This window comes from Erpetoichthys calabaricus, chromosome 7, assembly GCF_900747795.2.
Source record: "Erpetoichthys calabaricus chromosome 7, fErpCal1.3, whole genome shotgun sequence".
Taxonomy (NCBI): domain Eukaryota; kingdom Metazoa; phylum Chordata; class Cladistia; order Polypteriformes; family Polypteridae; genus Erpetoichthys; species Erpetoichthys calabaricus.
The window spans coordinates 175,005,210-175,031,457 of NC_041400.2; the positions used below are offsets into that span (position 1 = coordinate 175,005,210).

Consider the following 26,248-nt stretch of genomic DNA (forward strand, 5'->3'; position numbering starts at 1 on the left):
AATGGATGGATATTGTAATTTAGGACTTTCTCACTTTGGGTTGCCTTTTAGGCAACTCCTTTTTGATTTCTGAGCCCTTTTTCTTGTATTTTCTATTTTCAAATATATATTTTCATTTGTATATTGATTCTTGCTTTGGATTGTTTCTCAAGCCAAAAAACATTTTAAAGTTAATCTTTCCAATGAAGGGCATTTTGATATATTATGGGACATTTGAACTTTAAAAGCTGGTTTCCCCAGTCTTCCAGGCTAAAAGCCTGCCTGCAGAGTTTGGAGGTCAAGCTACTTAAGCCACTCTATTCTAGGCATGCTAGGGAAGGTACTGGCCTGGATTTGTGGGTCTTTAGAGGCATTAAATCTTTATTCTATTTTGTGTGCTGTTCCCAAATAACAGTAATATTGGTGGTTGCCATAGCAATGTTTCCCAGAATATCATTAAAACAGCCAAATAAAGGTCAGCAGAAAAACATCCATAGTATTCATAATTGGGCAAAAACTGTATATTGTAATGATTCTTTACTGTATTTCTGGCTATAAAACTTCATTTTTCTGGCTATTTAATTTAGATTTTTTAAAATTTTACTTCGGATTGACAAAAGATAGGTTTTTGAATCCCGGTTAACCAACTTTTTCTGGGCTTTGATTAATTCTCCTCTCTTCATCCTTTTCACAAAAAAATTCCTTACTGCTTCTTCAAGACTACAGTAACAAGGCTCCACACTGCCATCTAGCAACTTGGGGAACTCCTGGGTTTTAAAATGAATTCCAGAATATCCTGTAATAATTTAACCTATCGCTGTTTGAAGTGCCATGTTCATCTGGTGATGCCCCGTTGGCCATAAAGAGTGTCACTAATTGTTTTCCATTTATAATATTTGTGTGTGTATACAAGTTTGCTTCTTGCATAATTCATATAACTTTCATTATAATTTTCTTTCATTTTATAAAATCACATAAACCTCATTTTGGAAATTATCTTGTTTACGAACTGTGCTTCCACTCTGACTTGCATCTGAAGAATTCACAGTTTTTGATGCTGAAATATTACAAATTAACAGTTTAATTTAAGTTCTCAGGGGATTATCAATATTCCATTTATGCGGTATCTACGAGGGGGTATCTCTCTATTGGGCTAAAAGTTGAGAGAGTTACCCCCTGCTTCACATTTGGTCTACCTACTCAGCAAAACTGGTTTCATCAAAAGTTTCCAACTTAATATTGCACACTCGCTTGTCCTTTTTTTTAGGTATACTGTCCAAACTATTTAATTTCATGTTTGTATACAGCGTTACACTGTATTTGCAGGTTTCTCTTAGTAAAAGACAGAATTTTAACAGTATTAGTTATATTAAGACTGAACATTTCTCATAAAGTGTAGGTGGTAACAGAACATATCATTATAATATAATTACAGTACCTGACCAGCTGAAATATATTATGAATGAGGTTGGTTCGATCCTTGTTGCTGAGGACAGTGTGGTTCTGGTTTAGTAATTGACCCAACGTTTCCCATCCATTGCCTTCATAATGCACAAGATAGTATCCATTCATATTAGGATTAAACTTTATCCATTTCACTTCCTTTTCCAATTGAATAACATCTGCGCATCAAAAAGAACATGCATTAAGTAGCAATGCTTAAATACTGTAATGTATATAAATTCTATTGATATAAGGTATTTATAAATATAACTAACCTGACTTTGTTTTCAATAAATGCCTTCCAATATTGTCAGAGTCACTGGTGATGTATGCTAATGGAACATGCCACAGATATCTATTAGACAATAAAACAGTTTTATGTTAAATTGCTTAAATTATGCTTAAAATTATGTACAGTACATATTATATAAATAAATAAAATGTACGGTGGCATTGTGGTGCTATGTTTATAACTACTGCCTTCTGCCAAGAATTCCAGCAGAATTCTTTCAGTTTAAGGGTAAATCACATACATAAGAACACCAGTGGAAATTAAGGGGAAGTGCATTTAACACTAAAGCCGGGAAGCACTCTATAAACTCTGTTTATAAAAACAGTTGCGGGAATCTGGAACAAACTACTGAGATATGGAGTTAAAGCAGAAACACTGACATCCTTAAAGAAAAATCTGGATGAGAAACTAGCACAGCTTAGCTATTAACTAAACAAACAAGCTTGATGGTCTGAATGGTCTCTTCTTCTTGTTTGGCAAATTTCTTATGTACTCATAACACATGACATCTTGGTTTGATTTGCCGTCTGCTAACTGTCTATATGGAAAAAGCAGATTTGGTTTCCTTGCTAGTTTTGATTGAATTTACTCACACACTCCAAAGATGTACAGTATGTTAGGTAAATTCTGAGCTCTAAACTGACTAGATGCACACGAGGTGTATGCATGTGTGTGACCTGTCATGGTAGATTCTCTTGAGCTCAGTGGTACTTAAATAGGAGACATAAATTCACTTAAAACAACTTGAAATTTTCAAGATTCTTCCATTTTTAAATTTCTTTTGATAAGCAAAATGCAAACAAAAGAGTACTTTCCTGTCTCTCAATATAACAATCCCTTCTCATCCAACTCTTTCTCTCTTTCTTGTCCCTTATATGTTCAAAAATAAACTAGCAGCTAAATGTCCTTTCCCTCTGTATAATGTTTATATTTTGTTTTCTCCTGCCTGTTATAGATGAATGTGTGTGTTTTGGTCTAACACTAGGTTTGATATTTAAAGAATCTAATTTACAGGCAGAACGTGGCTCATGCAAAATACAGGAACTAGGATAGAACTCATTTTACCAGTTCCCAGTGTTTACTTAATTTATTTTTTGTGTATTGGATAGGTCCATGCACATTTTCAGAGGTAGCGTAATAAAATGAACTCACAAAGTTCAAAAATGAAGTAACCTTCTGGGCACTGATTTCACCACACCTGGAAGTGCAGCCAGATGTCGGCAATCAAGCACCTGGAACACTTCCAGGTGCCCAATAAAAGGAGGCAGTAACCACCACTTAGCAGCCAGAGTCAGGTGGAAGAGGACGGGGTTGCCTGGGAGGAGTGGTGGTGCAGAGGAAGCGTGCTTTACTTTTGTGTGTTGGTGCTTTGGGACTGTGTTGTGGCTGGGGGACACAGGGAAGACATGCCCTCCAGCTTAAGAAAAATAAAGGTTTGTTTACTTTATACGTGTGCCTCCGTGTCCAATCTGTATTGGGTCGGGCACATATATATCGCCTTTTTGCAATAAATATATATCTCAAAATCAGATATATATATTCTGGAATAAAAACTGAAAATATACACTTAGAAAATTTTACTAGAAAGTATGACCTCACACACAATTAACAAAAATCCTTCATATGAAAAAGAACTTCTCTTAGATTCTTGAAATAACCAACATATGCCTATAAGAAACACTTTATATGAAAATAATAGAGTGTGGAGAGCCTAAGGAATAATAGAGCCTAAGGAAAGGAGTAACAGAGAAATCATGACAAATCAGTGGACTGACATCTTTGGAACATTGATCTTTCAAGAATCTATGGGGACTGAATTTATCTAAAAAATATACAATGACACAGTGATTATTAGCAGCCTTTGAATCTCCTTAGCGATTGTCAGACTTGAGCTGGGGGCTCTACTCCTAAGTCTACCTGTAGCAGCACATTGTGCTTCCTGATCATGTCTGTTGCAATACAATGCTTATTTATTTAGTAATTACTAATAGTAATTTTTTAAGTTTATTTAATTATTTGGGCACAAAACATTATAAAATAAGCTATGTAATAATGGTTATTATGCAGCAGGTACTTGGCAGAGGAGCAAAGGACGTAAATTGGGGGACATCAGGGACTGCTTTTGTTCAAGCAATTTGTTTCATGCTTTTGTAAAAACACATCTAGAACTTTTATTAATAGCGATTTGTGCCTCCTTTATTTTAAGTCTAGTGTTTTTTTAACTTTCATTTATTTTTTAAATTACAGTTTGTCTAGTGTTTTAGTTCCTGTTTTTTGGATCTGGTCACATATTTTGCTTTGAAGTTCTATGTATGGCTACCTACTTGTTTGTCTCATTTTGGACTAAAATGATTTGGAAAAATAAACCCTGTGACTTGTAATGAATTGCATTATTATCATGTGTGCAGTTAACTACATTTCATAGAGCAGTGTGTCAGAGCTCAGACCTCTCAAAGGAAACAAGCATAGGTGCATCATGTAAACTCTACACAGAAGACATCATAACTTCCAATAAAAATGTTGCTCATGCACTGTGGGATTTCATGGTAACATATTTAAGTAAAATTTAAAACTTAAAGAGAAGACCTCAAAGAAATTTGATAGACTAATATTAAGCTAAACCGAGACACAGGAAACAACCTAAACCGCAGATAATGTCTATTGCCAAAAAAAAAGTACAAACCTGTCTTTTATATGAATATAAATTGTAGTTCTTAGGTTTGTGCATAAAATCATACATTATACAAGTCAACTGCTGTCTTTGTTGTTAAGAGAAAAGTTAGGTTAATAAATTAAATATCCCTGTTTACCCTGATTGTAGCTCCTCCCATTCAGGATCATCCCGGAATATTCCCTTTAAAAAACGCTCTTGATGGACTATGATTTGATTACCATTGTTCTCCACAACAATAAGTGGAATGCCCATTTGTAAAATCCAGGAGTCCATAGTTTCCTTTAAATGCGGAGGTTCTTTAACATACCGGTACTGAAACAAAAGAGTAGACATATTTTAAACCAGAATACCAAACTTAGTAAGTTGCTTTACTTTGTGCAAATACAATTACTGTTTAATTTTATTAATAAGTACTAAAATATTAGAATAATTTTGCTGAAGAGAGGCCATTTAGCTTAACAAAGCTAGTCAATGTTATTTTCCTAACTGCTCTAAAATGACTTGAGTTGAGCTCTGATCCTAAAGACTTTATGTCTTTCACACAACCTTGTAACTGATTTCATGTGTCTAAGGTGAAGAAATTGAAGAAATATTTTTTTATTAATTTTATTGTAATCATTCCATACATATAGATCAATTTTTACAAAAAATAGGATTGAAAGCAAATCAAACCCCACCTCTGAGAAGGAAAGCATGGCCAAAGGAGTAATACTTAAGGCTTGTAAACGTGCCTAAATTGAGTTTAATAGGGCAAAAAAAGATAAATGGAGAAGGAAAAGAAATGCGGAAATAATTATTTCTTCTTATTCTAAAATATTATTGATTAAATCCTGCCAGGTTTTGAAAAAATTCTGTACAGATCCCCTAACTGAGAATTTAATTTTTTCCAATTTCAAAAAATATAAAACATCGGTTTCCCACTGACTTATCAGAGGAGAGTTAGGATTCTTCCAATTTAACAAAATTAGTCTGCGTGCCAAAAGTATAGTGGATGCAATCACAGTTTGCTTGTCCTTATCCATTTCAAATCCATCTGGAAGAACACCAAACACAGCTATTAGATTGTGACACCAAGGCTGTCTGAAAGGCACTTAAAAATTCTGGTCCAAAATTATGTTAATTTGGTACATGCCCAAAACATGTGACCCAGTGAGGCAGGAGCTTGGTTGCAGCATTCGCAGGTTGGATCTTGCCCTGGAAACATTTTGGACAATTTTAAATGAGACAGATGTGCTTGATATATAATTTTGAGTTGAATAATTCTATGCTTTGTGCATATGGTGCTCAAGTTAATTCTCTGCATTGCTACCTTCCACTCCTTTTCTGATATATTAATTAAGAGATCTTTTTCCCATTGTCCTCTTGGATCTTTAAAAGGAAGGGACTCTAATTAAATTTTATATACTGCAGAAATGGTGTCTAAGTCCTCAAAGTTGAGCAGTATTCACAGGATCAAACTGGATTTATTAAAGGCTGACACTTATCTACCAATCTTCGACGCCTGTTTTATGTAATATATTTACCAGCAAAGTCAAACACCTCAGAGATAAAAATATTATTATCATTGGATGCAGAAAAAGCATTTGATATGATTGAATGGAACTACCTTTTCACTGCATTGGAGAAATTTGGGTTTGGCCCGAATATTTGTGCATGGATCACACTACTGTATACCAGTCCAGAAGCCTCAGTCTGTATTAACAACATTTGTTCAGACTACTTAAAATAGAACGTGGCACCAGACAAGGATGCCCTTTGACACCACTGCTGTTTGTAATTGCCATTGAACCACTGACAGTTCACTGTCGAAATTCTTATCAGATAAAGGGGATTATCAGAGAAGGACTGGAACAGAAAATTTCTCTATATGCAGATGATATGGTTTTAAATATATCAGACCCAGAAAACACTGTGTCTGCAGTTTTAACAGCACTTTCAGATTTTCAAATGATTTCTGGTCTCAGAATTAATTTGAATAAAAGTATACTCTTTCCAGTGAATTCACAAGCATATAATATTAGATTGGACACCCTACCTTTTACCATAGCAGATCAGTTTAAATACCTAGGGGTAAATATCACAAGTAAACATAAAGCTCTTTATGAACAAAATTTCGCCGTCACTATGGAAAAAAATTAAGCAAGACTTGCATAGATGGTCCACCCTTCATCTCACTCTAGCCGGAAGAATTAACATTGTTAAGATGAATATCCTTCATAAGCTTCTTTTTTTATTTCAAAACATCCCAATATAATATATATCAATAAATCATTTTTTAAGCAATTAGATTCAACCATAACCTCATTTATTTGGAACTCAAAACATTCACGTATCCAAAGAGCGACCCTACAAAGACCTCAGGCAGAAGGTGGCATGGCTCTACCTAATTTTCAGTTTTATTACTGGGCAGCAAACATACAAGCCATAAAAACCTGGACACAAATAAATGAACACACACAGGCCTGGTCCGCAATAGAAGTAAAATCCTGCAGCACTTCTTTACATTCCCTGCTCTGCACTCCAATAAATGCAAGTTATCGCAAATATACTAATAGCTCAATTGTGCTTCACTCACTGAGAACATGGAACCAAATTAGAAAGCAATTTAAGATGGAAAATCTTCTATCTGTGGCACCCCTGCAAAAGAACCACCTCTTTCAACCCTCGCAAACATATCCAGTTTTTAATATCTGGAAAAGATTTGGGATTAAATTGCCCAGAGATCTTTATATAGACAATATCTTTGCATCCTTTGAACAATTACATTCCAAATTTAACCTTCCAGCTACACATTTCTTTCACTATCTTCAAATTAGAAACTTTGTCAAACAGAACCTGCCCGATTTTCCTCATCTCGTACCCTCCACCATGCTGGAAAAAATACTGAAGAAATATTTTTTGAAATTTACAATTAACAGGTTTCTATCTGTGTCTTCGCTTCTGTTAAATAATAGCTTGGATCCACTGCATCAGTTTCTAGACACGACAGGGCATCACAGGTCCAGACCACAACTGTACAGGCACAAGACCTTGTTTCAAACAAACTCTTAAATTAAACACAAAAGTTCCTTTAAACTCAATAAACAATAATTCTCTTCCCTACCTAGGTGAGGTGGAGTGTCTCCCTGCCATGCGGTCCCAGAAGTATTTCTGGTGCCAGAATGTTGACTCCAGGAAGCACTACCGAGTCAGGCAGCATCTCATTATGACAGAGGATCCTTCCTGGCAACTCCCTGGCAACACTTCTGGATCCCAGAAAGGCTGTCCATTGGGACTACAATTCATACATCACCTCCCCAGGTATGCAAATAGGTGTCCCACCAGAGGGAGCTGATAGCCAGCATATTAAGGGTCTTGGACAGACACAACTCCCTTCGTCCTTTCATTATAGTACAGTGACTACTTGACACAAAGAAAACACCAGCCATCCTGGCTGGGACACCCATTAATCCACATGAACAATCCACTATGAGGGCCTTCTGGCTGGGTAAGGGCACATCTATCCTGGCCAGGATGCAGACCAGTCTATGTCTTCCTGTTCTACTCAAAGTTCTTATCTTGTAGTCCTGGAATAAGCCCAGTTACTGTTCTCTGTATATTCTGGATATACTCTCAATTCTACATCTGTTTTGTGAAATGGAGGCTAAAACAAAGCATTAGATGTGGACTAACTAGTGTGTTGTATACCTTAAGTATAACCTTCCTTGACTTGCACTCCACACATCGTGATGTATAACGTAAAATTCTCTCAGCATGCTTAATTGCTTCTGTACACTATCTCCATGAACAAAGTGATGAGTCCACTATGATTCTTAGATCTTATAAGGTGTAGGTTTGATGATGACAAGGATGAGAACATGTGGAGCTGCATGAAAGAAGCTGTGGAAAATCTGGGTGATGTTGGAGGGCAGCCAAGGAAGGAGAGACAGAAGATGGTACAAGCCCTGTGATGATACCACCTACCCTACTCCTGTACATATCCATATTCCTCCTACGGCAAATCTACCTCAGATAACAACGTTTTTTATAATGAACTAAAGTCCTGAACACATCTACTTTGTTTACCTAGGAATTAGTGTAGTATTTTTATTACGCATGATAAGCATATTGCTATTGTGCAGTATAATTTTGAATTGATTACCATTGTCTTGAAAGGCAAACACATGCTGATATCTTGGCAAGAAGCAGGGCTTGCTAAAGTAATATCTAATTACTCTTTTTAAATTACAGGAGAGCTCAAGCTAATTAAAAAAATCAGACCTCACATTTATTACTTACGGCATTCTTTCTTACTTGTGTAGATGTATAACAACTGTGTCCTGATATAAAATCTTCTTCTGGGCAAGTCTGTAAATTTCAAACAAAAAATATAGCATACTAACTTATGATAGCACAGTCATATCATATAACACTGAACACGTGCAGTAAAAATCAGATGCATATATAAAGCAAAACATATAAAATCCAATTAACCCAATTGTGGATTGCCAGGGGATGCTTCTCCATCAGCACTGAATGCAAGCCATGAAAGAACACAAGTTGGGACAGCAGTCCATTACAGGGATAATTTCATGCGCACAATGCGACAAAGCCAGTTCACAGTGCTCATGTCTTTGAAAAGTGAGAGGAAAACCCAACACAGTTGGTGAGCGGGCATGGGATTCAAACTCAGAACGCTACATCCATGAGGTGGCAGCACTTATAGTACCACTATGCCAATATGCTGTTCTAAAACAAATATTTTTAGGGGTTAACATATACATTGTTAATCAAATTTCTTTATATGGTGCCTTGTAAAATATTTATTTAAAAGTCTTCAACTTTTGGGAAGATTTCAAATGACACTTATACATCTTGTTACATTTTTTAGTTTTATTGGAAATTTATACAAAGGAAAATTACAAAAATGAGTTACTAGAAGAGATATTAAAGTTAAAATATAAAATATGCTACTTGGGGAAAAAATATTCATACTCCACATTATCCATCCATCCATTATCCAACCCGCTGAATCCGAACACAGGGTCACGGGGGTCTGCTGGAGCCAATCCCAGCCAACACAGGGCACAAGGCAGGAACCAATCCCGGGCAGGGTGCCAACCCACCGCAGGACACACACAAACACACCCACACACCAAGCACACACTAGGGCCAATTTAGAATCGCCAATCCACCTAACCTGCATGTCTTTGGAATGTGGGAGGAAACCGGAGCGCCCGGAGGAAACCCACGCAGACACGGGGAGAACATGCAAACTCCACGCAGGGAGGACCCGGGAATCGAACCCAGGTCCCCAGGTCTCCCAACTGCGAGGCAGCAGCGCTACCCACTGCGCCACCGTGCCGCCCTTACTCCACATTAGTATAAGAAAATATGATAGTATAAGAAAATATGAACGTTTTGACTAGAACAAGTCATTAAGCCCAACCTAGCTCTTCAATTTCCATTCATCTAATTCAGGTAAGTGGTTTCAATGTCTCAAGGCTACTATTTTCTATTGTCCTTCTTGGTAACTTGTTCTGTGTCTAATTTGTGTAAAATTTGTGCTTACCTAGTCTCCATCTATGCTCCTGTGCTCTTGTTGAAGAACTTGTCTTAAAGTAAAAGCTGGTATCTACCATATTAATTCCCTTCATGATTCAAACACTTATGTAATGTCATGTTTTGATCTTTGATTGCTTATAGTGAAGAGATGCAAATCATTTAAGCTTTTTTCAATGCACTTACTCCAAAGTCCTGGCATCAGTCTAGAAACTCTTTTTTTTAATATGGATACCAAACGTGCCCTGAATATTCCAGATGAAGTCTCACAATGGCATTGTATGAAGTAAACCTAAACTGCTTTGATTTGTACTAAACACTTCAATCTATATAACCTACCACCCTAATGACCAGTGCCACAGAATTACTCCTAGAATTGCACTAAAAGTCACTTCCGGGTAAGAATTTGTCCTACCTCAGAGTAGGATATAAGAAGTATTTATGAAGTGTCATAGTCCCAGTCTCGGCTACAAGTAGGAATTCACGTCAGAGAATGAACAACATCAGATTTTATTGTACTCCTTGACATTAATTGCCTCTCATAATGAGGTGTTGTAGTTTTCTGATACTAACACTAAGGCTTCACCACAAAAGATGATGTTTTTTTCTGTAGTGAAGAATCCCCCCCATAACCCCCCCCCCTTTTCTTCTAAGTGTCTGTAATTATCCCGTGCCCCAGAAGTCTCTGCCTACATTCTTGAACCTTCACGGGCTTATACAGTGTAATGTGAATAGTTCATTGGATTTGTGGAATGCAAAGCTTAGCGTACCTGTGTGACATTTCACTGTCAGTCACCCATCCAGCCCCACATATCTTCAGGATAATATACCAGCAACTACAGTAGAGTTTGCATTCCCGACTGCCTGTATGTTGATACTGTGCTATCACATATGTGTTCTTTTGCACATTTTGGGCAATGATCTTTATGTGTATGAATGTAGCTTGCTTTAATATTAACTCATGGCAGCATAGGATGGTGGTTTGTAGGATGACGCTGGAGATCAAGAAGAAGACGAGGAGAGAGAGGGCAGAGCAAAATATCAAATGGTGGAAGTTGAAAAAGGAAGACTGCAAGGTTGAGTTCAGGGAGGATGTAAGACAGGCACTGGGTGGCAGTGAAGAGCTGCCAGACAACTGGGCGACTACAGCAGAAGTAGTAAGAGTGACAGCAAGAAGGGTGCTTGGTGTAGTATAGGAGGGTATACAGAGGAAGAGGATGACGAAGAAGAAGTGGGATAGTCGGAGAGATGCAGAAAGTAGACAAGAGTACAAGGAGATAAGGCACAAGGTGAAGAGAGAGGTGGTGAAGGCTAAAGAAAAGGCGTATGATGAGTTGTATGAGAGGCTGGACACAAAGGAGGGAGAAAAGGACCTGTACTGATTGGCTAGACAGAGGGGCCGAGCTGGGAAAAATGTGCAGCATGTTAGATTTCTAAAGGATAAAGATGGAAGCCTACTCACAAGCGAGGAGAGTGTGTTGAGCAGATGGAAAGAGTACTTTGAGAAGCTGATGAATGAAGAGAATGAGAGAGAGAGAAGGTTGGATGATGTGGAAATAGTAAATCAGGAAGTGCAATGGATTAGCAAGGAGGAAGCAAGGACAGCTATGAAAAGGATGAAGAATGGAAAAGCAGTTGGTCCAGATGACATACCTATGGAAGCAAGAAGGTGTTTAGGAGAGATGGCAGTGGAGTTTTAACCAGATTGTTTAACGGAACCTTGGAAAGTGAGAGGATGCCTGAGGAGTGGAGAAGAAATGTACTGGTACCGATTTTTAAGAGTAAGGGGGATGTGCAGAGCTGTAGTAACTACAGGGGGATAAAACTGATGAGCCACAGCATGAAGTTATGGGAAAGAGTAGTGGAAGCTAGGTTAAGAAGTGAGGTGATGATTAGTGAGCAGCAGTATGGTTTCATGACAAGAAAGAGCACCACAGATGCAATGTTTGCTCTGAGGATGTTGATGGAGAAGTTTAGAGAAGGCCAGAAGGAGTTGCATTGCGTCTTTGTGGACCTGGAGAAAGCATATGACAGGGTACCTCGAGAGGAGCTGTGGTATTGTATGAGGAAGTCGGGAGTGGCAGAGAAGTACATAAGAGTTGTACAGGATATGTATGAGGGAAGTGTGACAGTGGTGAGGTCTGCGGTAAGAGCGACGGATGCATTCAACGTGGAGGTGGGATTACATCAGGGATCGGATCTGAGCCCTTTCTTATTTGCAATGGTGATGGAGAGGTTGACAGACGAGATTAGACAGGAGTCCCCGTGGACTATGATGTTTGCTGATGACATTGTGATCTGTAGCGATAGTACGGAGCAGGTTGAGGATACCCTGGAGAGGTGGAGATATGCTCTAGAGAGGAGAGGAATGAAGGTCAGTAGGAACAAGACAGAATACATGTGTGTAAATGAGAAGGAGGTCAGTGGAATGGTGAGGATGCAGGGAGTAGAGTTGGTGAAAGAGGATGAGTTTAAATACTTGGGATTAACAGTACAGAGTAATAGGGATTGTGGAAGAGAGGTGAAAAAGAGAGTGTAAGCAGGGTGGAATGGGTGGAGAAGAGTGTCAGGAGTAATTTGTGACAGACGGGTATCAGCAAGAGTGAAAGGGAAGGTCTACAGGACGGTAGTGAGACCAACTATGTTATATGGGTTGGAGACGGTGGCACTGACCAGAAAGCAGGAGACAGAGCTGGAGGTAGCAGAGATAAAGATGTTAAGATTTGCACTGGGTGTGTGACGAGGATGGACAGGATTAGAAATTAGTACATTACAGGATCAGCTCAGGTTGGACGGTTGGGAGACAAAGTCAGAGAGTCGGGATTGCGTTGGTTTGGACATGTGCAGAGGAGAGATGCTGGGCATATTGGGAGAAGGATGCTAAGGATAAAGCTGCCAGGGAAGAGGAAAAGAGGAAGGTCTAAGAAGGTTTATGGATGTGGTGAGAGAGGACATGCAGGTGATGGGAGTAACAGAACAAGATGCAGAAGACAGAAAGATATGGAAGAAGATGATCCGCTGTGGCAACCCCTAACGGGAGCAGCCAAAAGAAGAAGTTGTGTATTTATATTCCTGTGCATAATTTTGAGAAACAGTGTGTCATCTGCCCTAGCCCATTCTAATGGCTAAATAACAGGTGTTAAGAGATGTGTAGTCTCAAGGAATTATTGTGACAAAAAAAAAAAAAAATGCACTTCAGAATCATGCAAAAAAGGAGTAAGTAATCAAAACCACAAGGACTGAGTAAAAATGGTAAGCCTAAGAAAAAAAAAGAAACTAACTAATGCTAAGATTCTTGAAAAATTGTCAAGTGCATCCACTGAAGGGATAGTGAGTGTTGTGATCGCCACCATATTTATAGCAGCAACTCTGCTGATGTCAGAACCACAATGAAAACGGTAATGTGACCCTACTCAGGACGTTGCGTAAATAATAAAAATCTTTTTCAAATAAAATAAAATAAAATAAAGAATGAACCACAAAATCAACATCTTTGAATAAACAAAAAAACTATTTAAAAGGTGAGAATATCTATATTGAACATCAGAAACTCCTGAATTCCTTTTTTGTGCTGGGAAATCTCCAGACTTAATTCAAAATAGTTACAGTTAGGTCCATAAATATTTGGACAGAGACAACTTTATTCTAATTTTGGTTCTGTACATTACCACAATGAATTTTAAATGAAACAACTCAGATGCAGTTAAAGTGCAGACTTTCAGCTTTAATTCAGTGGGGTGAACAAAACGATTGTATAAAAATGTGAGGCAACTAAAGCATTTTTTTAACACAATCCCTTCATTTCAGGGGCTCAAAAGTAATTGGACAATTGACTCAAAGGCTATTTCATGGGCAGGTGTGGGCAAGTCCGTCGTTATGTCATTATCAATTAAGCAGATAAAAGGCCTGGAGTTGATTTGAGGTGAGGTGCTTGCATGTGGAAGATTTTGCTGTGAACAGACAACATGCGGTCAAAGGAGCTCTCCATGCAGGTGAAAGAAGCCATCCTTAAGCTGCAAAAAATGGAAAAAACCCATTCGAGAAATTGCTACAATATTAAGAGTTGCAAAATCTACAGTTTGGTACATCCTGAGAAAGAAAGCAAGCACTGGTGAACTCAGCAACGCAAAAAGACCTGGACGTCCACGGAAGACAACAGTGGTGGATGATCGCAGAATCATTTCCATGGTGAACAGAAACCCCTTCACAACAGCCAACAAAGTGAGCAACACTCTCCAGGGGGTAGGCGTATCGATATCCAAGTCTACCATAAAGAGAAGACTGCATGAAAATACATACAGAGGGTGCACTGCAAGGTGCAAGCCACTCATAAGCCTCAAGAATAGAAAGGCTAGATTGGACTTTGCTAAAGAACATCTAAAAAAGCCAGCACAGTTCTGGAAAAACATTCTTTGGACAGATGAAACCAAGATCAACCTCTACCAGAATGATGGCAAGAAAAAAGTATGGAGAAGGCGTGGAACAGCTCATTATCCAAGGCATACCACATCATCTGTAAAACACGGTGGAGGCAGTGTGATGGCTTGGGCGTTCATGGCTGCCAGTGGCACGGGGACACTAGTGTTAATTGATGATGTGACACAGGAAAGAAGCAGCCGAATGAATTCTGAGGTGTTCAGAGACGTACTGTCTGCTCAAATCCAGCTAAATGCAGTCAAATTGATTGGGTGGCGTTTCATGATACAGATGGACAATGACCCAAAACATACAGCCAAAGCAACCCTGGAGTTATTAAAGCACAGAAGTGGAAAAATCTTGAATGGCCAAGTCAGTCACCTGATCTTAACCCAATTGAGCATGTATTTCACTTGTTGAAGACTAAACTTCAGACAGAAAGGCCCACAAACAAACAGCAACTGAAAGCCGCTGCAGTAAAGGCCTGGCAGAGCATTAAAAAGGAGGAAACCCAACATCTGGCGATGTCCATGAGTTCAAGACTTCAGGCTGTCATTGCCAGCAAAGGGTTTTCAACCAAGTATTAGAAATGAACATTTTATTTCCAGTTATTTAATTTGTCCAATTACTTTTGAGCCCCTGAAATGAAGGGATTGTGTTAAAAAAATGCTTTAGTTGCCTCACATTTTTATGTAATCCTTTTGTTCGCCCCACTGAATTAAAGCTGAAAGTCTGCACTTCAACTGCATCGGAGTTGTTTCATTTAAAATTCATTGTGGTAATGTACAGAACCAAAATTAGAATAAAGTTGTCTCTGTCCAAATATCTATGGACCGAACTGTATAATTTAGTTTCATTTTACACACGGAAATTACACATTTTCAAAGGGTTCTCAGCCATGTTAGGGGCAATCATTTTATTCAGCATGCCTTTTTGCAACACTTAATGTTGTAAACAGAGTAAAGGATTCATGTTCTATGCAAGGGGAAACTACCTGTGATGTTTCATACTAGTTAAAACTATAAAGACTACAACAGAGAGCATTCATCAGAAGAGCTGCATGCTGTGGACATGCTCATATAAAGTTAGTTTACTACATTTCAAAATTAACAAAAAATAATAAAAAAAAAACAAAAGTATGTGTTCATCTTCTAGTCAGATATGTATGTAGTACTAGGGTGTTACACTGTGTTAGCCATTATGGCTGTGGTGAGAAGTTAAGCAAAATGACACCTTTTATTGGCTAACTCAGGTGATTGAAGAAGGGGCCTGAGTTACCTCAAAAGCTTGCATATTGTAATCTTTCTAGTTAGCCAATAAAAGGTGTCATTTTTCTTAACTTCTCACCACAGTCAGATATGTATGAAATTCAAAAAAAAAAAAAAAAAAAACTAACTTACCAGTGATAGGATATTCAATAAGTCATCACTCTTTGCATTTCTATAGCTGTACTTTTTTAAATATCGAGTAACTCCTTCTCTGAAAACTTCTTCTGTAAGGAAATCTTTCAGCATGTTTAGTAAACATGCCCCCTGTAGGTATAAAAATGTTTCAACACCTTATTTTCTTAAAACTGTATTTAAGACAAACTGGCAAATCTGATTAAAAAGTAACTAAGATGACTAAATTATTTCATAACATAAACATTTGACACTTTATATGCTGACCTCAAAAATGTGTTGTTTCTGTGCTTGGAAAAATGTCTCAAATTCTGAACATAAACAATATATGACATTCATACATACAACAAAATGTACAGATGGGTCAGGTAATATTATATGAATGGATGGCACAATCCTAGGTTCAGATCCTGTGTAAGGTCTGTGTGGAATGTACATGTACTTCCTATGTGTGTGTGAATTTTTCTCTGGGTCTCCTCTGAAGATGTGTGTGCTACGTGATTATAAAATAATCCTGTGTGAGTGTAGAGTGTTCACTTGTGAGCCTTGAAATGGACTATTTAGGTTTGGTTTCTGATTTGCATCTGATGTAGCCGAATACTGCATGCTCTGGTTCCCTTTACTTCAGAATTGGTTGAAGTATGAAGAAAAAAATCCATGAAGACAATGGCTGAAATTCAAACCATGATGCTAGGCCTGTGAGGCAGCAATGCTAACTGCTATGACAGCGGGCACAGCAGATGTGCTTTTAAACACACCCATTTATTTTCAAAGGAGCTTACATATTTATTTGGACTGTGTGCTAAATTAAAACTAAAATTAAAAAAAAGCTTTAAAATGACAGCTGAAGACCTGTTACTTGTAGAACAAGAAACTAACACATCTTCCAGGTATAGTAAGGGGGGAGCATACAAATGAAGTACAGTCTACTACTTTGATTTGCTTTGGTAACTAGGAATTGATAAAAGGATAAAGAAAAAAAATTGTCAATTTCAGCCCTCAGAGATATGCTGCTGTACCATGAGTTAGTCAGAATGAACCTAGAAATTATCATAGTACCAGTACCACTATCAACAATCTAGGCTACAAGATTTTTTTTTTCTTGTTCAACCTTTATTTGAATGGGGTGGGATTGGGTGGGATGCTGGTGGCATGGGAACTTTATTCTCTTTGTGATGTCACTTTTCTTATCGTGTTGTTCTCCTTTTTTCTCTTTGCAAAATGTATACACAAAAAAGTGAACAAAGCATAACTGGCTGCTGAAAGTGTAACCAGAAACAAGGGTTATGAAAACAGATGAATGGCTACTTAATGGATCATTTGGCTGATGGTAATTTTACCTTTAATTGGTCTATGAATACATAAGAAACATACCTTATCATATGAGACTGAGTCAAACATTTGCATTATTTGGGTTGGTGTCTCTGCGGCATTGGATATCGGATGTGAAGATTTTAATGAATCTCTTGAAATTGCTCCAAAGTAGACACTTAAAAAGTACTCATCCTGATTAAAAAGCAGACAAACAAAGAAATGCTGAGCTGGGCTTTACTGTATCATAGAAGACCTTAGTCTGGAAGGAAGCACCACTGCTTGTTTATTCCTTTTTTATTTGGGTGCTGATTAACATTCACTTTCTGAATAAATCTATGAAAAACACTGTATACAAAAAATAAACTTTACAAAGAAAACCTGCTCAAGCAGACCCAGAATGAATTTTTAAGAATAGGCATTAGATATGAGACTGCATGTGGATAATTATCTAGATTTGTGATCACCATAATTCAGACACTGATACCCTCCACTAATACTGGCACCCTTGATACATAAAAGCAAAACAAGAAGTGAAATAAAAAATGGTGTTATTGTCTATCCTTTCAATATTAACAAAAACCTAACCCTTAATTTAAGTCAAATAATTGAAGGAAAAAGAAATTCTTGTCTTAAAAGAAATATTTTTCTCAAATATATGTGTGCTATAATTCTTGTAAAATGTAAAAGGAGGAATGTGCAGAAGGAACTCCGAGTCCAGCTCAGGGCGGCGAAGGAGCAGTACAGGAGAAAGCTGGAGCAGAAGTTGCAGAACAACAGCATGAAGGAAGTGTGGGATGGGATGAAGATCATCACTGGCTGCAGCTCGAAGCAGGGTGCCACCATCGAGAGAGACGTGAAGAGAGCAAACCAAATGAACATCTTCTTTAACAGGATTGACCACCCTAACCCACTCTCACCTCGGATTACTGCACTCTCTACACATCCTTCTGCTGATACCAACATAGGAGAGACATCCCCACCCACAATTACAGCAGTGCAAGTGAGCAGAGAGCTGAGGAAACTTCGTGCCAGCAAAGCAGCAGGTCCAGATGGAGTATCGCCACGACTGCTGAAGCTCTGTGCATTAGAGCTGGGGGGTCCTCTACAGCGCATCTTCAACCTGAGCCTGGAACAGGGGAAAGTCCCGAGGCTTTGGAAAACATCTTGCATCACCCCAGTCCCAAAGGTATCACATCCTGGTGAGCTGAATGACTTCCGGCCTGTCGCTCTAACATCACATGTGATGAAGACCATGGAGCGGCTGCTGCTTCACCACCTGAGGCCACAGGTCCAACACGCCCTCGACCCTCTGCAGTTCGCATACCAGGAGAAGGTGGGAGCGGAAGATGCCATCATCTATATGCTACATCGATCCCTCTCCCACTTGGACAGAGGCAGTGGTGCTGTAAGAATTATGTTTCTAGACTTCTCTAGCGCCTTCAACACCATCCAACCTCTGCTCCTTAGGGACAAGCTGACAGAGATGGGAGTAGATTCATACCTGGTGGCATGGATCGTGGACTATCTTACAAACAGACCTCAGTATGTGCGTCTCGGGAATTGCAGATCTGACATTGTGGTCAGCAACACAGGAGCGCCGCAGGGGACTGTACTTTCTCCGGTCCTATTCAGCCTATATACATCGGACTTCCAATATAACTCAGAGTCCTGCCACGTGCAAAAGTTTGCTGACGACACAGATATCGTAGGCTGCATCAGGAGTGGGCAGGAGGAGGAGTATAGAAACCTCATCAAGGACTTTGTTAAATGGTGCGACTTAAACCACCTACAACTGAACACCAGCAAAACCAAGGAACTGGTGGTGGATTTTAGGAGACCCAGGCCCCTCATGGACCCCGTGATCATCAGAGGTGACTGTGTGCAGAGGGTGCAGACCTATAAATACCTAGGAGTGCAGCTGGACGATAAATTAGACTGGACTGCCAATATTGATTCTCTGTGCAAGAAAGGACAGAGCCGCCTGTACTTCCTTAGAAGACTGGCATCCTTCAACATCTGCAGTAAGATGCTGCAGATGTTCTATCAGATGGTTGTGGCGAGTGCCCTCTTCTACGCAGTGGTGTGCTGGGGAGGCAGCATTAAGAAGAAGGATGCCTGACGCCTGGACAAACTGGTGAGGAAGGCAGGCTCTATTGTTGGCATAGAGCTGGACGGTCTGACATCCGTAGCAGAGCAACGGGCACTCAGCAGGCTCCTATCAATTATGGAGAATCCACTACATCCATTAAACAGTGTCATCTCCAGACAGAGGAGCAGTTTCAGTGACAGACTGCTGTCACTGTCCTGCTCCACTGACAGACTGAGAAGATCATTCCTCCCCCAAACTATGTGACTCTTCAATTCCACCAGAGGGGGTAAACGTTGAACATTATTCAAGTTATTGTCTGTTTTTTTATCTGCATTTTTTATTACTCTTTAATTTAATATTTTTGCTGCTGGAATATGTGAATTTCCCCCTGGGATTAATAAAGTATCTATCTATCTATCTATCTATCTATCTATCTATCTATCTATCTATCTATCTATCTATCTATCTATCTATCTAAAAGAAGTATATTCCTATTCATATTATAAATGTTTAAGTTCATCTAAATGAGTAGGAACACATAAGTGGTCAGCCACCACATCCTATTACACTGGAGTATAAATCTGAGGTGACACGCAAGCCCAGTTCCTTAAGTCATCCAAGAACAAACACAGTTATAATGTGCGATAAGGATTATTGAGCTGTACAAATCAGGAAATGGCTACAAGAATCAACCTGGATGAGGATATGTATCTATATAGACCCCACATACAGAGAGGAGGACGGCCCAAGGGTCCAAAGAATCTCCAAGGATCATAGCTTCAGAACTGCAGATGCCAGTTATGTCTATTATGGTCAGAAAGTCTCCAAATACTACAATCAGACAGCACCTACATAACTAGAAGTTGTCAGAGAGATGCCAGGAAAAAAATTACAGACCATGGAACTCAGTCATATTGAAAGGTCCAGTAACGTATGGTAAACTATTACACTTAGTAACTAACTAACTTACACTTGGCTGTATAAACAGCATCTTAACAATCTGAGCAAATCACCATCACACGTCACACATTCCACTGTGACAAATACAAACCCATTTCAAAACAATTGTGATGCTGTGTAACATGTAAAATAAAAACAGAATGCAATGATTTGCAAATCATGCAAATCCTATATTTAATTGAAAATAAAATCCTATATTTAATTGAAAATAAATATTGAGTTTACATGATCTGTATTGCATTCTGTTTTTATTTACATTTTACACAACGTTCCAAATTTTTTGGAAATAGGGCTGTATTAAAAAAAAAAAAATAAAAAGATATTTGCCTCTTTGATGAAGTAAATAAATAACAGAAAACACTCTGAACTCTATTGTATTAGGATTATACTATCATACGTTATCTGCTTCTCCATGGGTACCGTTTAACATCATTCAATGTGTTTATTCTTTTGGGACTGTTTAAGATTATATTCTAGGTTTATAGTATTTGGACTGTATTGCCAATAGACATCTCTACTTCAATCTTTCTACACCGCTACTGGGGGGCTTGTTTTGTTTTGGACGTGCTCTGTCTCTAGGGATGTCAGAGGACTGTGACTTTGTGAAGTGTGGTCTAGCCTCACTTGGGAAGGCAAAATGGAGAGGAGAGAAAGAGTAAGGTATTTCCAATTCTTTATACCCCACAATTGGTATTACATTTTGCCTGAAGAAGGGCCTGAGTTGCCTCGAAAGCTTGCATATTGTAATCTTTTTAGTTAGCCAATAAAAGGTGTCATTTTGCTTGGCTTTTCTCTACATTCATAATGGCTAACACGGTACAACACCCTAGTACCCCACAATTGTAAGGGCCAACAATACAACAGGCTTCATAGCCATAACACCTGGCAAAATTGGAAATTAAGGTTAAAGCTATCTTATGTAATAATGTACTATCTTAACTTAACACTATAAAATGTCAGCTAAAGTTCAGAAGCAGTGTCTCTTTGACCAAACAGTGGACTTTGTGAGCCGGGAATGTCAAAGGTCTCAATCACAAATTAAAAAAGAAGAAAGTGTTCTTTCACCTAACAGGTCTAAACTCCAAGAAAGTATTTTTACGGTGGGCTCACTTATTAAACAAGGATCAGTTTCAGCTGCAAACTGATTGGACTGGCCAAATATTCCACTCCAGCTATACAAAGAAAACCAGAGGTGTGGGAATCTTAATACACAGAATAATTTAATTTGTAATATTAGATGTAGTATATGACCCTGAAGGGCTTTATGTGATTGTGATGGATAGATTATTTAATCGTAAAGTGATCTTGATAAATATCTACGCATCCAATGTGGATGATAGAGGCTTCATCCAAAATGTATTTGGATCATTCCTAATGAACACTCATAAAATTATAATGGCCAGAGACTTCCTTGACCATAAAAATATAATGCACACATTTAGTGATTTGTATAAGTCCTTATATTCTTCTTAGTCTAAAGAAGATAAGACACAATCTAATGCATTTTTGATGCATTACAGATACCACAGCTAGGTACTCTCAGTGCAGAGGAATTGGATAAACCTCTGACATTCTCAGAATTACTACACACTATAAACTCACTTAAGAGTAGGAAAGCAGCATGCCCTGATGGCTACCCTGCTGAATTTTATTAACAAAATTCAGTTATCTCCCCTTTTATTAGCAACATATATAAAAGCCAGAGACAATAAAATGTATTTGCATCCTATGAACAATTACACTCCAAATTTAGCTTCCCATCAACGTGATTGTTCTCCTATTTCCAAATTAGAAACTTTGTTAAACAAATCTATATTTTCCTCACCTCCCACCTATTTCTATTCCAGAAGAAATATTGATTAGTCTTGAAGACATAGGCAGCATTTCTATAATATATAAAATATTTTAAAGTCCCTTCTTTTCAAAGATCCCAGAGTACAGTAAGAAAAGGATCTCTTACTTAACATTTCAGAAAAGGAGTGGAAGGTAACCATACACAGAATTCACTCTAGCTCCATATGCACAAAGCATACAATTATTCAACTTAAATTCTTTTATTGAGCAAATCTGTCTCGTTTAAAAATGTCCACAATGTTTTCAGGGCAAGATCCAACCTGTGAATGTTGCAATCGAACTCCAACCTCACCGGGCCATATGTTTTGGCTATGCACCACATTAACATCATTCTAGACCAAAATCTTTAAATGCCCACCAGAAAGCCTTGGTGTCACAATCACTCCTAATGCATTAACAGCTGTGTTTGGTGGACTCCAAGATGGGCTTAAAGTGGAGAAAGACAAACAAACTGTAATTGCCTTTACTTCACTACTAGTATGTAGACTTATCTTGCTCAACTGGAAGAATCCTAACCCACCTCTGTTAAGTCAGTGGGTAAGTGATGCTATATACTATTTTAAATTGGAAAAAATCAAATTCGCACTTAGAGGATCTGTTCGAAACTTTTTTTAAAACCTGGCAGGATCTAATCAATAACAGTTTAGAATAAGCATTTATATTGGGGGAAGGGATTCTCTTACCTCTTTTCTACTCCTAAAGTTTTACTCTGGCTGTTGGCCTTCCTCTCTTTCTCTCGGGTGGGGATTGAATTGAATTTAGTCTTGTTAAGTTTGACTTGATTGTATGGAATGAAATCGATAAAAAAAAAAAAAAAAAACGCTCCAACTTTTAAATCAGCTATCTATGTTGCACCTGGATGTTATGCTATGTGCACATTTTCTAACTTGTCAAAATAAGAAAGTGCTTATTTTGCCACAATTAAAATACTTAAAAAAACTTAAATTTTATTAATACTTTATGGTTCATATGGCCCCTCATTGCCCAAATGTCAAACTCTGTCCATGTCTGCACAGTCACCAGCACAATCAGCATTTTCCTTATGCACATACAGTAAACAGTAGGACTTGTACTCTGCCATAGAAAGCAGATTCTTCAACATAGTGGAATTCCTGAATTCCAAGCTCCATACAAGCCTCAAATAGGAAATTCCTGCTATTTGTTTGGCAAATACCTTCACCCCATGCCCATCTGCCAACCACTGTAAGATTATTCAATAATGTTGCGTATACCTATGAGCTTTTGGAATTCAATTTTTGCTTTGGGAAAGTTAAGGTGTGTGATTCTACATTAGAAAAGCACTTTAAGACTATTGCTTTAATTGCAGAAACCGTAATCGAGAAACACTTAAAGAGCATACATACAATTTGAAGTTCTGGAAAGGTACTGTTAATTGAAACGAGCTCCATGTATCTGGCAAATCCTTCATTCAGCCAAAGGTCATTCCACCAATCCATAATTACAAGGTTGCCAAACCACTAAAAATAAAAACAATAATTATTTATTTATATTTCTGAAGAGTTGATTTTTATACTTAATATGTGGATAAACAGTAAATATATAGTATAATTCATCCACCTCCTTTCTAACCCAACTACCCAGATCAAAGTTACAGTAGGCAGGTACTGATCCCTGCAGCATAGTTAACAAGGTGGGAACCAAGCTTGGATGAGGTACCAATCTATCATAAGTGACACTCATGTGAACATCAACACTCACTCACACAAAAATAAATTGGAAATAAACCCAAAAATGCATGTTTGGCATGTGTTCCAGATTAAAACTCATTCAGGCAAAGAAAGAACAAACTATTTCCACATAGACACTGCCCAGACAGAGCTTCAGATCCAGAAATCTGGAATAGTAACAATAACCACTGTATCACCATACAGCCCTATGAAAAAAAAGTTGAGGGCTATTGTTGTGTTACAAAAGAAAATTGTGATTTCTCACTTGTATAGCAGAAAATCATTCTCAAATTATTTCAGAATTGCAATAATACATCCAAAAGCCCTAAAAGTTCTTCAGTTGTGCATATTTCTATGACCTTTCAGCTTTAGGCACACAAGCACAACTAGAAGGTAAACTGGGGAACAATTCAAGTCTGGTTAATTATCTCCAACATTAGCTAGAGACAAATGATGATCACATCTAAGTTTTTCATTTCACTCTACTTTCTGGAATTATTTCCTCATAGCTGTCCTTTAATAGCCTATTTGCCTAATTATTGGTGCTGTGGTTTCCATTAAACCCCATGATACTAACTTCCATTCCAGCTACTATATGGAAAAACAACATTTTCCAATGAAATAACATTAGTTCCATTATTTATTCATTTTGATTTTGTAAATTTCAGTAGACTACTTTTAACTATGCATAACTTAAAGGCCATTTTTATATCTTTCTGTCACATTCTTGGTCAGTGTTAAGATTAATGTCAGGTGAAACATGAGGTCTACTGTATTTTTCTTATTTTCACTGTAACAGGAAAATCAGTTTTTGGGGGAAAAAAAAGGCACACCGAAATCTCCATAATTTGGGATTGATAAAGTAATACTCCAATCAAAAATGATATTGTTTTAATGTCACTTACCCTGTGTAGTTTGTAGTGATGACTGATTAAAATTTTCAGTCTCAAATTTTTAAGCAGAAAATATGTCATGTCATGTCCTTTTCAAACCTGCTTAATCCAGACCATGGTCACCGGGAGTGGAGCCTATCCCATCTAGCATAGGGAGCAAGGCAGGTCCATCATAGGGCAAACACACACACACACGGGCCAATTTGGCATTATTAATCCACCTAACTTGCATGTTTTTGAACAGTGGGAGGAAACTACAGTGTGTAGACATGGGGAGAACATACAAACTCCACGCATGGAGGATCTTGGTTTCTTTACTGCGAGGTAGCAGTACTACCACTGCACCACCATGCTGCCCCTGGAGAAAATATGGAATATACAAAATTTTATGATAGAATGACTATCTACAAGATACGCTTGACCACAGCCAACAATATAAAAAACATCCATGGAAAAAATCTCATGTTACTCATGGCAAATATTCATGCAATGGTTCAGTATCGGTTCTCCATAGACAGCCATGGGAAAAAATTTATTTTTTTCTAAAATATTTTAATTAAATACATTCCAGAAAATTAAAGCAATACCCACAGAGGAAACTGAATTCACACAGAAGTGAGCATCTGAATTGAAGACAGGACTCTTGACTAATGAATAGGGGAAAGAGATGGGTCTTAAATTCAAATGCTTGTCCCTGTGTAAGTGTGTTTCCTCTGCGTTTTTCAGGGAAGTTTTCATATTGTATGCAATGGTTCAGTATCGGTTCTCCATAGATGGCCAGTCTATCAGAAAGTTTATCTTCGGTCTGCATCAAAATGTTAAAATTAAACATTTTTTTCAGTCATCACTTCAAACCACAGGGGGTACATAATATAAAAAATATAATTTTTGAGTGGAATATTTCTTTTAGCTTGGGAGCCCCAGTAAAGAGTTTTGAGTAATAAATATATTCAGGCTCTGATCTTACATTACAGAACCAATGGGCCTATTTGTAATTACAAATTGATTTTGTACTAAGCATTGTTTTAACTTGTATAGGGGATATATTATGCAAGATTGAAACAAAATTCACAATGCATTACAACTGCAGACATCCAACAGTAGAATTAATTCAGTTTAGAAAGTCATTAGGCAATGGAAGGTAAGACATACTGCAACTGTCGACCCCTTACCCAGCCGGCAGCTACACTACCAAGACCTGTGGCCTGGATAAATTACTGAGGCGAACCTACATATACCAAGCTGTACCTCTAACAAATAATATTTTCCTCTCAATCGACGGTTAAACACAAGCACACAAAAGCAGATATGTATGTGTATAAATATATTAAACACAATAACAAAAACAATGATGCAAATTCCCCACATAGAAAAAAAAAATATATATATCCTTCTACCAAAGCAGCAACGTAAAAACACCATGTACTGTATACAATAACACACCCTCCCTTGCTCTTGTAAATTATAACAAACAAAACACCAATAACAATAACGAATGAGTACTGAAATGACAAGGAACGTGAACTTGAGTCCAGGTATATTACTGTCCTGAATACGGATGACTGATCAAGAATGGATGCATTTGAATCTCCCGAATAAATGGAACAATCTCACCGTGTTTCCTCAACGTATGGTGGAAAATGAGGCCCAACCCCGGGGTTTCTGGCGATGATTGAGCAGTCGTGAATCCGGTGGAATGAGAAAC

At 38.0% G+C, this 26,248-nt stretch overlaps 1 protein-coding gene across 4 annotated transcripts in view; it reads right to left on the reverse strand.

The window, feature by feature from the left end:
- LOC114654895 (endoplasmic reticulum aminopeptidase 2-like) overlaps nucleotides 1-26,248 on the reverse strand; it is a 73,254-nt gene that overhangs the window by 25,428 nt on the left and 21,578 nt on the right. For 2 of the 4 annotated variants that reach the window (XM_028805737.2, XM_028805738.2), the window contains exons 7-13: nucleotides 23,327-23,440; nucleotides 17,120-17,251; nucleotides 15,746-15,877; nucleotides 8,667-8,735; nucleotides 4,525-4,700; nucleotides 1,698-1,777; nucleotides 1,418-1,601 (exon numbers count right to left, since the gene is read on the reverse strand). In XM_028805737.2, the coding sequence (XP_028661570.1) occupies nucleotides 1,418-1,601; nucleotides 1,698-1,777; nucleotides 4,525-4,700; nucleotides 8,667-8,735; nucleotides 15,746-15,877; nucleotides 17,120-17,251; nucleotides 23,327-23,440 (887 nt within the window). The remainder of the gene's footprint in view (nucleotides 1-1,417; nucleotides 1,602-1,697; nucleotides 1,778-4,524; nucleotides 4,701-8,666; nucleotides 8,736-15,745; nucleotides 15,878-17,119; nucleotides 17,252-23,326; nucleotides 23,441-26,248) is intronic. The other 2 variants (XM_028805739.2, XM_051929503.1) reach the window with 2 other exon arrangements.